The sequence below is a fragment of the Equus caballus genome, chromosome 1 (assembly GCF_041296265.1).
Source record: "Equus caballus isolate H_3958 breed thoroughbred chromosome 1, TB-T2T, whole genome shotgun sequence".
In the NCBI taxonomy this organism is placed as follows: Eukaryota; Metazoa; Chordata; class Mammalia; order Perissodactyla; family Equidae; genus Equus; species Equus caballus.
Window position 1 is genome coordinate 141,451,309 of NC_091684.1, and position 15,478 is coordinate 141,466,786.

At 37.4% G+C, this 15,478-nt stretch overlaps 1 protein-coding gene across 50 annotated transcripts in view; it reads left to right on the forward strand.

The window, feature by feature from the left end:
- HERC1 (HECT and RLD domain containing E3 ubiquitin protein ligase family member 1) overlaps nt 1-15,478 on the forward strand; it is a 204,183-nt gene that overhangs the window by 46,259 nt on the left and 142,446 nt on the right. For all 50 annotated transcript variants that reach the window (XM_070234926.1, XM_070235108.1, XM_070235114.1 and 47 more), the window contains exons 2-3: nt 3,702-4,657; nt 11,131-11,226. In XM_070234926.1, the coding sequence (XP_070091027.1) occupies nt 3,728-4,657; nt 11,131-11,226 (1,026 nt within the window). In that variant the 5' untranslated portion in view covers nt 3,702-3,727. The remainder of the gene's footprint in view (nt 1-3,701; nt 4,658-11,130; nt 11,227-15,478) is intronic.

The following is a 15,478-nucleotide window of genomic DNA, read 5'->3' on the forward strand; positions in this document are numbered from 1 at the left end:
CACTCCACTTCGTCAGCCCAGGGTTCACAGGTTCAGATCCTAGGCATGGACCTGGACATCACTCATCAAGCCATGTTGCAGTGGTGTTCCACATACAAAATAGAGGAGGATTGGCACAGCTGTTAGCTCAGGGCCACTCTTTCTCACCAAAAAATGCACATATATGAGATTCGAAAGGTTATGCAGTGAAGAGTAAATATCTTTCCTACTCATATTTCCCAGTAACCCAGGTCCTCTCCCCACAGAGGGAACCTAGTGTTGCTAATTTTTTGGTATATCCTCCCAAAGTTTATGCATTTGTGAACATACATGCATGTTTAATTTTTTAGAATATAAATGTGTGACTGTATATGAACTATTATACTATACCTGAATACGTATTTTTCTTTTTTCACTTAAAAGTATATCTTGGAGATAGTTCCATATTAGTTGTTTCTGTAAATGCTTCTTGGTTTCACTGCTTGTGGTTAGAAATGTGGTCTAAATTCTACCTAGATTTTGGAATTATTGTTAAAATACAGTTAGTTTTCGAAGATTTTCCGCTAACACTAAGAAGATATTTTAGAATATCCATAACATTTTATCAGTTTGGAGTACATGGATGACTTCAGGACATCAGTGAAACCTTTGTAGTTTTGCTCATATTTTTAGGAGTATGTACATAGGAGTTTTAGTCTTGGGGGAGTCAGGATCCACAGCGTTCATCAGATTCTCATAGGGATCCATGGACTGACAGGTTCAGAACTAGCGGTGTACATACTGTTGTATCTGTTTGCTTGATTTGTCAAGGAATTAAGTCTCTATTACTGTGGTTTCTACTCTGTCTCTGCATTTTCTTTGGTTTCTGCTTTATATATTTCATTACTATGCTTGTACATAAAGGTTCATGATGGTTATACCTTAGTAGCAGTTATACTGTTTATTACCAAGTAACCCTTTTTGTCCCTTTTTTTTTAACCTATTATTATTAGGTAATAAACCTTTCTAGATCACTTTGTTTTAGATCTCTCTCTTATGCATATATTTTTAAAATAAGATTTACTTATTAGATCTTATTATTATGTATACTTAATTTATAACAGATTATAAGTAACTGGGCCGTATCTACTTGCACCTATGTTTTGTTCAGATAGCATATAATGTTTTTTTGATATCAGCGTTTTTTTGGTATCAGTATTTGTCTTTGGTTTTAATGGGTGAGTTTTACAGATATTGATGTAGTAGATGTGCTTAGTCTTAGACCTTTTTTCTCTGTTTTATCTTTTTAATACTTCTTTGCTTTCTTCCTTTGTTTTCTGTCCTTTGTTATATTGTGTCTGTTTCTTTGATTCATCCCTTGTCCTTGTGTAATTTGGAAAAGTATATGAATATACCCAGATGGCTAGATAGCAGTAAATTATCTAGAAAAGGAAATGGGGAACTTCCATTCATAATAGCTAGAAAATAAAAAATATTTAAGAATCAGTTTAACAAGAGAGGCACAGGACTTATATGAAGGAAATCTAATAGTATTGGATCAAATAGAAAGGCATGCTATGTTCTTGGGTAGACACATTATCATAAAAATGTCTACTTTCTGAAAATATGTAAATTTAATGCAACTCAAATTAGAATATCAATAACATGTTGGGGAAGGTAGCGTATAATTAAATAAAATAATCTTAAAGGTTAGGGACTTCCTTACCAGCCATCAGAACGTTTATAAAGCCACTGCATGTTGAGAAATAGGAAACTCCTTTTAGTTAGTCTGGAATTTCTTACCACTGGAGCTCTTTCTTGAAGATCTACTATATCATAAAAATAAAATGTCCTTCAGCATGTGAGGATCTTTCTCTACGACTAACTGTTGCTGATTAGTGTTCTGGGGACTTGCTGGAAAGTCAGGACTTAGTCCCCACCTCTCCCGTAATATGTCATGTTGAAAATTTTCAAACATACAGCAAAGTTGAAAGCTTTAAAAATGAACAGACGTATACTCATCACCAAGATTCTACCATCAATATTTTACTATACTTGTTTTATTTTATATCTATCCATATGTATGTATCTTTGCACATACATTAATGCATCTTACTTTTTGATACATTTCAAAATAAATTACAGACATCAGTATACTTCCCCCTAAAAATACTTCAATATGCATATCACCTGGAGTGCAATATTTATTGAGGTAAAATTTACATGCAATGAAGTGTAAAAATCTTAAGTGTATAGTCAGTGTGTTTTGACAAATGCATGCACCTGTGTAATCAAACATTACCATCACTTCAGGAAGTTCCCTCATGCCCCTTTTCAGTCTATTCTTGCCCTCACCTTCTAGGGGCAACCACTGGTTTGATTTGTCTTTTTACAGACATAGGTTTTCTTTTGGGTAAATCCCTAGGAGAAGAATTGTTAGGTCATTGAGTAGGTATATGTTTAGTTTTATAAGAAACTACCAGACATCTTTCTAAAGTGATTGTTCCATTTTACACTCCCACAAACAATTTGTGAGAGTTATGGTTGTTCTGCATCCTTGCTAACATTTGATATTGTCAGTCTTACTAATTTTCGTCATCCTTGTGGATGTGTAATAGTATCTCTTTGTGTTTTGAATTTGCATTTTTCTATTTTTCTGATGAATAATGACCTTTAACACTTTTCTTGTGCTCATTGGCCATTCATGTGCCTTATATGAAGTTTCATTCACATCTTTTGCCCATTTAAAAAATTAGGTTGTCTTTTTATTAATGAGTTGTAGGAGTTCTTTATGTATGTAGGATGCCAGTCCTTTGTGGGATATATATATTATGAATAGTTTATCCCAGAGGAGTTAGCTTTTAAGTACTTTTTTCAACAAATACTTACTATGTACTGCAATACAGCTGTAAGCAAAATAAATATAGAAAAACATTCCTGCTCTTTTGGAGTCACTGTAGTTCCTCAGTACAGCCAGGGAGACCAGTAAGAAGGCTTCATCAGTGATTCTAGAGCCGATGGCTTGGGCCAGGGTTTTAGCAATGGAGAGGGTGAAAGCTGTTTGGATTCTGCATAAATATTCTAAAAATAGAGCTGACTCACTGAATTTGGAGTGTAAGAGAAGGAGGAATCAGTGAGGACTCCCAAGGTTTTTGGCCAAAGGAACTAAAAGGTTAGAGTTGCCATTTATTGAGATGAGGAAGTCCATAGGAGGAATAGGTTTGTGGGGTGGTGGTAGTGGATTAGGAATTCAGTTTTCAATATGTTAAGTTTCAGATGCCTACTGAATATCTATATGGAGAGGTCAAGTGGGCAATTGTATACATGAGTTTAGAGTTCAGGAAAGAGGTCTGGATTGGAGATAAATTTGGGAGTCATCAGCATATAGAATCCACTGTTATGCTGACAGTGAGACCAGAGCCTGAAGAGAAAAGGTACATAAATCACTAATTTTAAAAATAACTCTTTTCTTTTTGGGGTAGTTTTAGATTTATATGAAAGCTACAAAGATAGTACAGAGTTCCCATATCCCTTCACCCATTTTCACCTAATATTAATATCCTGTAACTACGGTACATTTATCAAAGCTGAAATACTAACATTGTTACATTACTGTTAACTAAAGTCCAGACTTGGTGTTTCACTAGTTTGAAATCACTAATTGTAATATAAGATGAAAGTTTAGAAACATTTTATGAATCACCTGTATAAGTTTTTGACTGCTGTTTCTTCTCGCTTTACAGAACTAATGGCTGAAGAGTAAATCAACATGGCAACTATGGTTCCACCAGTGAAACTGAAATGGCTTGAACACCTCAACAGCTCTTGGATTACAGAGGACAGCGAGTCTATCGCTACAAGAGAAGGGGTTGCTGTTCTATATTCTAAACTGGTCAGCAATAAGGAAGTAGTACCTTTGCCCCAACAAGTTTTGTGCCTCAAAGGACCACAGTTGCCAGACTTTGAACGTGAGTCCCTTTCAAGTGATGAGCAGGACCACTATTTGGATGCCCTTCTTAGCAGCCAGCTAGCACTAGCGAAGATGGTATGTTCAGATTCCCCATTTGCTGGGGCACTTCGAAAACGACTGCTTGTACTCCAACGTGTCTTTTATGCACTTTCTAATAAATACCACGACAAAGGCAAGGTGAAACAACAGCAGCATTCTCCTGAAAGCAGCTCTGGTTCAGCAGATGTCCATTCTGTTAGTGAACGACCCCGGTCAAGCACTGATGCACTTATAGAAATGGGTGTTCGAACTGGTCTAAGTTTATTATTTGCACTTCTGAGACAAAGTTGGATGATGCCTGTGTCGGGACCTGGTCTCAGTCTTTGCAATGATGTGATCCATACTGCAATTGAAGTTGTGAGCTCTTTGCCACCATTATCTTTAGCAAATGAAAGCAAAATTCCTCCTATGGGCTTGGACTGCTTATCACAAGTAACAACATTTCTTAAAGGAGTAACTATTCCCAATTCTGGGGCAGACACTTTAGGTCGTAGATTAGCTTCTGAGTTGCTGCTTGGCTTAGCAGCTCAGCGAGGCTCTTTGCGGTATCTTCTTGAATGGATAGAAATGGCTTTGGGGGCTTCAGCAGTTGTAAATTCCATGGAGAAAAGCAAACTCCTATCAAGCCAGGAAGGAATGATCAGCTTTGACTGCTTTATGACTATATTAATGCAGATGAGGCGTTCTTTGGTACGTACTATATAAATCTCAACTTTAAAATTCTTATCTAACAATTTTGGGGAAAGTCAACCCAACTTTTAATGAATTGTTGATAATACTGAATGATTTGAGAGTTCTGCTGGTGATTGTTATGTTAGTTAAATATTTCATATACTTTGAGTGAAGAGACTTTTATGCATGTTGATGTGGATATGTAATTCAAGCACAGGCTAGTTGGTAATAGTGTTAAGACTACTGGATCAGGAGTCAGGATTGTAGTTTTTGTTTTGTGGCTTCTTATGTGAATTTGGGAAATTCACCTAACTTCTCTGTGTTTTAGTAAACTTATATGTAAAATGAGGGGCCTTGGCTAGTGAGTGTGGACGTCTTTTGAAAAAAATCTGTAATTTTATTCTTCTCAATTTTTATTAAGCATTTACTATGTGCTACGTATTATTTTAGGCCCTAGGGATACAGCAGAGAAAAATACAGTTTCTACACCATGGAGCTAACACTCTAGAAGGGGAATCAGACAATAAATATATAATTTCAGGTACAGTCACGTGCTGTATAACAATGTTTCGGTCAACAACAGCCCACATTTACGATTGTTGTTCCATAAGATTAGTACCATATGGCCTAGATATGTAGTAGGCCATACCATCTAGGTTTGTGTAAGTACACTCTATGATCATCACACAACCACAAAATCACCTAACAATGCATTTCTCATAACATATCCCCATCATTAAGTGACACATGAGTATAGTGAGAAGTTCTAAGAATTAAAATAAGGTAAGGAAAAGGAATTCTATAAAATGATTAGCTCAGGGCAGACATTGGGGAGGGGAAACGTGTGTTATTTTAGTTAATGTGGTCAGGGAAGGACTCTGAATTGTGACTTTTGAACAGAGACCTGAATGAAGGGGAGCAGTGAGCTAAGCAAAGATTGATGGAAAAAGTGTTTTTCTTTCTGGAGGAAGTTAATTGGTTGACTGTCATAAAGAAACTAACCTTGGATACCATATTGAAGAATAAACAATAAAATATAGTACAGTATGGTTAATTTCAAGAATTTCTAAGACTGAAATGTAATACCTTTCTGAAAACGAAGAGTAAAAATTCCAGTTAAGAATACAAATTTAGAATATAAAGGTTGAAATACTTATAAACTGACAATTTCGTTTGGTTACATTGATCTGTCTTTTTGATATCCTTTATTACCAAATATCATTTAGTAAATTGATTTAGTTAAAATAACTAGAAATGCCACTTATAACTTATGTATGTGTATTTTAAGACTTTTTCCCCTCCCAAAACAAGTGGAAAACTCTTCAGTTGACAGGAGTGTTTCATAAAAAACAATTATGTCGAGTTTATTTTCAAACTAGGGCATTTAAATTTTCACTTGGTTTACATTTTGCCTTTGTGAACTGACTGGTAAATAGTGGGTCATTTTTTATAAATAATTTTATTGTAAATAAGTACTTGGAGATTTTAGATCATAAGATCTATGAAAATTTGGATTTCTTAATGTTAAATAAAATTAAGACAAGAAAAGCATACAGTGCTTTGTTCGGGATATGAAACATTGACAAGAGCCCTGTGATCTTCACCTGATGTGGAAACCTAGAGCCAGAGATTGAGTGATCTAAGTGAGAAAGGTTTGAGGGAACAGCTCTGAGAGGCAATTAGGCCCCTTTGTGTTTTCTTATTCAGTATTTAAACCCACTCATTTGCGCATCTGTTTTTCTAATTTTATTTCCTGATTCTTAATACTTTCTGGTAACATTCTCTATATTTACATTGTTTTTAAATATGTAATGCCATTTGATGACCTAAAATATTGTTTCTATTCATGGTCATGTGTTAATATTTCTGTGAGAAGTCACTTAATTCTTCATTTTACAGTCTGTCTATTTTGCATTGCCTTCGTTAGAAAGAAAAGATTATTTCACAATCTAGTTACATGATTATATGCTTGCCCATGGTATATTTCCTTCTTAAAATGCTAAATACCCTGAGTTAGAGGCCTCTTCCTCCCCTTACCCTCTAAGGCCTTATCCTACAGTATTGCTCCTTAGCTGGAAGCGGGGCTCCCGGGAAACGAGATTGCTTTCCTCAGTATGTTTAGTCTCATTGTCTTTTAGCATGCTGGAAATAGGTTTGTATTTGGCTGTAAGTTTAAATTGGCTCTGTAAGCTTAAGATATCTTTACAGTGAATGTATTTATCTGCCTATATAAGGTGTATTAATCTTCATTTAATTAGCCTATAATAAGCCATCTCATTCCTTTTTTGGCTTTTTTTGTTTACTGTTCCCCAATACCTGGAGTAAGGGAGGAGGAAGAGGGCTAACCTCTTTGAGTGCCTACTACCTACCAGGTGCTTTATATGCACTGTCTCATTCACTTGTCATGTTAATCTGTAAGGTAGCTATTATTCATCCTTAATTTAGGGATGAAGAAACTGTGGCAATTATCCTAAATTTACATATCTATTTGGCAAAGGAACTGGAAGTATAATGGGTACTCCTGATTAAGCACTTAAGGGCTAGGCACTGTGTTAACTAATTCTTAGAACCCTAAGTCTGCCTGCACAGCCCATGTTTTTTTCTGACTACTGTATGCAGTTTTTACCCTGTTTATGTTAAAATGATTAATTTTTTTCCCCCATAAAGGCCTACCTTAAGGTAGATGTAAAATATAATACATTTATTTTATTGCTGGATTTCCATTTTTCTCTCCACTTGGCCTCTTTCATTCCTGGACAAAATGTCAAATAGATCTAGTCAGAAGGGCCTTCCTCCATAGCCTCCAAGGCTATACCCTATAATATAGCTCCTTATTGGGATGAGGCTACCCCAGAAACGAGATTGCTTTCCTCAGAATTCTAGATCTATTCTGGGGAAGAATCTTGTATGTTTGTTTGATTTAGTTTGGCTCTCCCAAGAGTCACCAGAGGCCTACATTAGATTGAATTGAGTACCTGGCATAAGGCCTAACAAAAATAAATTCAATCCGTAAATTGCATTTATTTGTGTGATTGTTAACCTCTGCTACCCACACACGTGTAATAATTGTATTTTTGTGGAAGTGCACAAGATACTCATTAACTTACATTTAAATAAAAAGGAAATAGTGTCAGTGTACATCTCTGAATTCTAAGAAAATAAACAATAACAACACCTTGGCCTTTGATGCCTCTAAGTGTTTAATCAGCAGTGTGTGCCACAGACTGTTAGTCACTGGGTTAAAACGATGAATAAACTTTGTAGCGTCCATGCCCTCAGCCAGCTGACAGTTTAAGGAAGGAGAGATGCACAGGCATTTCAAATTAATAATAATAGTCTGTAGTAGAGGTCTGCACTGGGAACAGGTGATGGGACACAGGAGGAGGGCTGGAGAGGAAGGGGCAGAAAATGCCTTATGAAGGAAGGACCCCTGAGCTTAGTTGACAAGTAGGAAGAGGTTGCCTGCAAATGTGAGGTGCATGAGTACGGGGAGCTGGAGAAGTTTTCAGATGAGAGGACCAGAATTCACGAAGTGATCGAAGTGTGGGAGAGCAAGCCCTTGACTGTATGGGGTGGAATGGGACGGGATAAGGCTGCCAAGCTAGGCAGGGCCTCGTATCCCTTGCTATAGGGTTTTGAAACTTGATCCCATAATCAAGTGGGATGGAAATGTACTCCATCCAGTCTTATGTCCTTGTCTGAATATCTTAATAGACAAATGTGAAAAAAAAATAAAGGATATTACATTATTTTTGATGGTAGGTTTTTAAGAGGAAGGTAATTAAATGAAGACCTACGAAACCACAAATTTATGTTCTTTTAATTTTCACTTTATCTTTGAACCGTTGAATTTCCTATATGTTAACAACGTATGAAGTTTTACATTTAATGTGTTTTATTTTCCAAAGTTTAGTTTCTTTAAAATGCCTAGATATAGCCCTATTTTTTTTTAATTATGCAGTATGTTTACAAAACACATTAAGAATTCTGTATAGGGGCCGGCCCGGTGGTGCAGCGGTTAAGTTCGTACTTTCTGCTTCTCGGTGGCCCAGGTTTCACCAGTTCGGATCCCGGGTGTGGACATGGCACCACTTGGCAAAAGCCATGCTGTGGTAGGCGTCCAATGTATAAAGTAGAAGAAGATGGGCATGGATATTAGCTCAGGGCCAGTCTTCCTCAGCAAAAAGAGGAGGATTGGCAATAGTTAACTCAGGGCTAATCTTCCTCAAAAAGAAAAAAAAAAAGAATTCTGTATAGAATGGGTTTTAGAGATGTCTTTAATCCGAATTGACTGGGGCTGGAGTAGTCTCACCCTTCACTGTTGTTTTTTTTGGAGGAAGAGAAATTAATGACAGTCATTGCAGACAATGTTTGAAGGATGTTTTATTGGTTTGGTATTTTTAAATTTAGCAAGAATTTGTTAAAGACTTCCTATATTTTCTCTTCTTTCTCAGTGTACATGATGCAAAATAATAACAATTACTGCTACCAGTTTTTTTTTTAAAGATTGGCACCTGAACTAACATTTGTTGCCAGTCTTCTTTTTTTCTTCCTTTTCCTCCTTCTTCTCCCCAAAGCCTCCCAGTGCATAGTTGTATATTCTAGTTGTAGGTCCGTCTACTTGTGCTATGCGGGACGCCGCCTCAGCATGGCCTGATGAGTGGTGCCATGTCTGTGCCCAGGATCTGAATCGGTGAAACCCTGGGCCACCAAAGTAGAACACACAAACTTAACCACTTGGCCACGGGGCTGGCCCCACTGCTACCAGTTTTGAGTTCTTACTATGTATTAGGAACTGTGCTACGTGTTTTTCATACATGATTTCGCTTAATCTTCCCAATAACTCTAAATAATATAGGCATTATTGCTGTCTATGGATAAGAAAACGTATCCTTCAGTCACACAGCCAGTAAATGATGGGGCCAGGATTTAAACCTAGTTCTGTGTGTCATCGAAAACTTTGTGCTCTTTTCAGCATTTTCCTCCATACTGTAGAAAGGCATATAAAAGGGATTGTGATGGCCCTGGTGCCCTTAGGAAGGTACAGCAGACTGTTGTTCCTCATCTGCTTTTGGTTTGATGATCACTAGAGGTGGCCTTTAAATAATGAAGCCACAGATTACAGTTGTGTTTTTCCCAGAAGTGCTACTTGCTAATTATGGAATTTGAGAGGCTGTGTCCCAAAGTGTTTGCTGGTGTAGCAATACCTTGTATGTCTAGGGATGTTAGTTTTGAACACTCAGTTTCTGATATGACTCTAGACCTACAGGTGGCTCTTTAAAGCCTTACCACTAAAAATGTGAGCCTCAGACAGCAGCATTGGCATCACATGGGGAGCTTGTTAGAAATGCACATCTCAGGCCCCATCAATATTTATGGAGCCATCAATATTTATGTTGTATTTTAACAAAATCTTGAAATAAATCAAGTCCACATTAAAATCTGAGAAGCACCACCTTAAACAACTAAAAAGAAAAAATTGATTTGGTAGCAGCAGGTTAGCACCTGATGACCCAGCAATAAATTAAATAGCCAACATATTCATTTCTTTCATTACTTAGGAATCATGTAAATTAAAATAGTTTGAATTGGTAAAATCATATAAACAGAGTTAGATAGGCTCTTACAGGGCATCTAGGCCAACCTGCCCTCTACAGTAGAGGATATATTTTTCTATGTATATCTGTCAGATGATCATCTAGAATATAAATATTTTTACCATACAGTATCCTTTGAAATAAAGCTTCCAATGAAAATTTCACAATTATAGGATTGATAAATAAGAGAAAGAACTTGACATTTGTGATCTAAAGATTTAAGGATGTGGGAATTCGAGGGAGTGATAGAGATCAAGTTCACTTTCTGGTTTATCATTTTTTAATGAGAGAATGATTTCTGGTTGCAGGCTTAGATTGGGCCCTACTGTGGAGAGTAGGCATTTAGCCCCAGAGAGGGGCTATGATTCCTCAGCTATATTAGAATAAAGATGCTTTATTGCTAGTGTAAAGCAGCTACATGAACTGACTTGTGGGACCTTAGTTGTGCTGGAACCAAGAAGAGAGGGACAGACTTTCTGCTACTCTAGTCAAGGTCATCACTCAAGCTGGCTATATTCTACTTACCTGTATCCTTGGGGGCAGGTGGGCAAGGCAGCCCCAGGGAAGTAGAATATTTCCTGGATATTGGCCACCCAAAGAGTGTGTAATTGGCAAAATTCTGCCTCCTTGACTGTTTCTGAGTCAAGCCCTGTGACCCTTAGAACAAATCACTGTTTAATAAGTTAATCAATGAGAGATTGGCACTTAATTTACTGTTTCACTCTATAGCCATGTCTTTTGTAACACTTATATGTAAAAGTTGGTTTAGGATTTGATCCTAATGCACATAATCATAAAAACAGTTCCTCAGATGTTTTTGTGGACTGTTTAAGTGATTTTAATACATATGTCTCTCTTCTTCTCAAACTATATCCCACAATGTTTTAATTACAGGGTTCATCTGCTGATCGGAGTCAGTGGAGGGAACCAACCAGAACATCTGATGGTTTATGCTCACTCTATGAGGCAGCCTTATGCCTCTTTGAAGAGGTATGTAATAATCATGGCTTTTACATTAAAAATTACTTTGTCTTAAAATGCTCTAGCATGTATTTGTCCCTTAAAAAGAATCTGCTGCCAATTCCTCCTCTTTCTGCTGAGGAAGACTGGCCTTGAGCTAACATCCGAGCCCATCTTCCTCTTTTTTTTTGTATGCGGGATGCCTACCCCAGCATGGCTTGCCAAGCGGTGCCATGTCCGCACCCGGGATCCGAACTGGTGAACCCTGGGCTGCCGAAGTGGAACGTGCGCACTTAACCGCTGCGCCACCGGGCCCGCCCCTATCCTGACTTTTAAAGTAATCACTTCCCTGCATTTTTTTATAGTTGTGTCACCCAATTGTGTAGCCCTAGACGCTGTTGTTTTCTTGCCCACTAAAAAAAAGATAAGTCTTTGAAATTTCTTAATATATAGGTTCCCCCTCCACTTTTTTCTTTTAATGTATTTGTTCAGGCACCTGGGCTTTTTAGGCTGCAGAGTTTCTCAAACCTGGATTTTGCTGATTGTTTACTCATAATGCAGTTCAGTATGTCCTATGTATTACCCACAAATTGGCAGGTGGATCTAGAGGCTTGATCAGTCTTCAGGTTTGATCCCTTTGGCAAGACTATTCATCATGTGGTGATCTTCCATCAGCTTCCCTCTGGTCGTCACTCTTTTTGCTGTATTAGCAGCCCTTGATGCTTAATGACTAGATCTATTAATTCATTGATGGTTGTTTGCAAAATGGTGATATTCTAATTATATCATTCCTCTTTCATTGATTAATTGGAATGTTTTTATAAAGAGATAATTCCCTTATTGACTCTTTGGTTGCTCTGCTACATTCATATAGGAAAGGCAGAATAAATGCTTGATTTGCCTTACCCAGTTTTTTTGTGTGTGTGTATGTGTGAGGAAGATTGGCCCTGAGCTAACATCTCTACCAGTCTTCCTCTAATTTTTCTACGTGGGATGCTGCCTCAGCATGGCTTGATGATCGATGTGTAAGTCTGTGCCCAGGATCTGAACCTGTGAACCCTGGCCTCCAAAGTGGAGCATGTGAACTTAACTGTTAGGCCACCAGGCCGGCCCCACCCGATGTTTTTTTTTTTTTTAGATTTTATTTTTCCTTTGTCTCCCCAAGGCCCCCCATACATAGTTGTATATTCTTAGTTGTGGGTCCCTCTAGTTGTGGCATGTGGGACGCCGCCTCAGCGTGGCTTGATGAGCGGTGCCATGTCCGCGCCCAGGATTCAAACTGACGAAACACTGGGCCGCCTGCAGCGGAGCACACGAACTTAACCACTCGGCCACAGGGCCGGCCCCCACCACCTGATGTTTTTTTTTTAACACCAATTTTTATTTACTAGTTTTCAGTTTAATGAATTGGTCTCCTGTCATCCTTAAAAGTTGACCAACTGATTTCATTAGGAAAATATCATGAGCTCCTAGAATTAAACCTATTCCAGTTTCAATCCATTGAATTATTATTTATTTATTTATTTATTTTTTAAGATTGGCACCTGGGCTAACAACTGTTGCCAATCTTTTTGTTTTTTTTTTTCTGCTTTATTTCCCCAAACTCCCCCTGTACATAGTTGTATATCTTAGTTGCAGGTCCTTCTAGTTGTGGGATGTGGGCCACCGCCTCAACGTGGCCTGACGAGCGGTACCATGTCCGTGCCCAGGATCTGAACCCTGGGCCGCCGCAGCGGAGCTCGCAAACTTAACCACTCGGCACCGGAGCCAGCCCCTAATCCATTGAATTATTATCTGTAGTGAAGCTCACATTGTTTCATGTTTGGCCATAGTCTTTCAGGGTAGTAGTCTCTTCAAGGTGGTTCGTAAGTTCTTTTGACATAGGCCTAATAATCTTTGATAGTTTCCTTGTTCTCTGAGACAGCAAATTGTTCCAGACTCATGTTGTATGTTTGTTGCCCTGTATCTGGAATTAGCTAGCTATTTTTCCAAAAAGCTGTAGTTTCTTTTAGTGGGAAATAGTGTTTCAGACCACAGTCAGGGTGCTAAATAGGTTCATTGCTACCGAGTTGTTTTATTGCTTCTAGGCTTTTATAGTAGCCAAAGCTAGGAGTTGTGTGTGTGTGTGTGTGTGTGTGTGTGTGTATTTAGAGCTAAAATACCTCATGAGTTGATACTGATACTTTCAAATTCAGAGCTATAAAATTTTTGCTTAACCTTTTCTATATTACATTTATATCTCATCTCTTCCAAACTAAGAATGTTGATTCTTAGGGATATGTAGGGATGCAGGGATGATAGAAGGAGAATATCCCATAATTACTTAGTTGTTTTAATCACATATTACACACACACACAAGCAGCCATCCTAAAAATAAGAGAATTACTGACCACTCTATGATTACTGAAAAATATTAATTTTTTACATATGCTTTCCTGGTTTTTATAATTGTATTATATCTACGTAGTCAGAGCATACATACTCTCTACCTTTTAACCCTCACTTAGTATTAATTCTGTGAGTAACTGCATATTTAATACTCACTGCCAGTCTCTGTCAGTGTCTATTCTTTTTGGTTGTCTGAAGCTCATACTCTCGTAGATACCTCAATAAAGGCTCATAGGAAAGGATTTTCTCAGTTCTTATGTATTAATAATTGCTGTGCTCTTTATACTTGGCACTCAGTTTTGAGATTATGAAATCTTTGGCTCACGTTTTCTTTTCTTCTGCATCTTAAATATATTCATCTATTTTCTTCTGGCATAAACCTTTGCTGTCAAAGTTTGAAGGTAATCTGATTTTCTTTCCCATATGAGTCATGTACTTGTTTTGCTGAGAAACCCATAGGATTTTTTTTTTAAGATCAGTAATTTTACTAGAATATGTCTTGATGTTATTCATTCTGGGTTGATATTCTCAAGAGATGTGAGAATTTCAATATGCAGTTTCAAACCTTTTTATTTCAGGAAAGTTTCCCTAAATTATAGTTTTTAGTATTATTTTTAGTCTTTTTATTTGGTTCTCTTCTTTAAAGACCCCTATTATCTGTTTATTGGATCTTTCCGTAACTTTAGTATTTGTCACTTTTTCTTGAATACTTTTTATATCTTTTTTATTTCTAAAAATTTCTTTTTATCTTTTGTTGCTCTTAAGGTATTGTCTACTGTATTTATTTATTCTTGGATTCCTTCTAGTCTTCATTTCTGAAATGATTTTTTTCTTTTACTTCTAGTTCTTTCTTGAGTTCTGTCACCTCATTTTTGAGTGTTTCTATTTCAGATTTATGTTGTTCTTTCATGTCTTGTTTCATTTTCTTAATCCCTTTAGCTTGCTTTGAAATAGGTTATAATTTGATCTGTTTTGTGGGCAATTCCCTTCTGCCATGCTTTTATTGTAGGGATGTTATTCTGCCTCTTTTCCCTTTTTTTCTAATAATAACTTAATATGGAATTTGACCTCGATACTTTTCTGTTGCTTTTCTACGTAAAATTTGTTTTCCTGAACTTTTAGAATGGGATGAGATTCAAGATAGCTTTTCTAACTCCATAGACTACCTCCCTTTATTGTTTTTGTGTAATATTAAAAAAAATATGGTGGTTTCCCAGCATATTCCCCTCCCCAACTTTTATCTTGATCTTCTGTCTTTCTTCTCTGTTATCCCTGTCTGGCTTAGTTTTTGTTGCCCTCTCAGTAGCTTCTCCTCAGTGTAGGAGTTCTCTCCTGGAAGGGTCTTGGCTTGTCAATTTCCAGAGTTCACAAGGGCTGTGTTGCTCTAGCTTCTTTCAAACTTCCCATCATGTACCCCGTGTACTTACCTGCTATCAGAGAGGGCAGTTTCTTCCCAGTTGCAATTGCTATTCTTAAATTGGCTTATTGTTCTTTCCAGTGAGTACCTGATTAGTTGTTTTGGTTTTTTTTTGTTCTGAGGTCTGGCAGACACTCTATTGCTTCCTCCTGCACAGATGTCACTGCAGTGCAGATCTTAAGTTTGGTGGTGATTTGTTCATGCCAGCTTATATTTTGGAGTTATCAGCGCTACCTTTGTCACCTAGTTTTGTTGTGAATGGTAAATGTGGGTTTAGAGTTTTGCTTTCTCATTGCTCTCTGTAGTGATTCAGAGTGTTTAGAAAACTGTTTTTACTGCTGCTGTTATCTTCCCAGAATCTCCCCTACCAGTTGTTTTTAAAAAACACGTTTCTAAGCGTGAGTAGATTGTATTTTTTTCCTGCCTTGCTCCTCTTTTTTTTTTTTTCCGGTGGGGCAGGGGTGGGAAGAGGACTA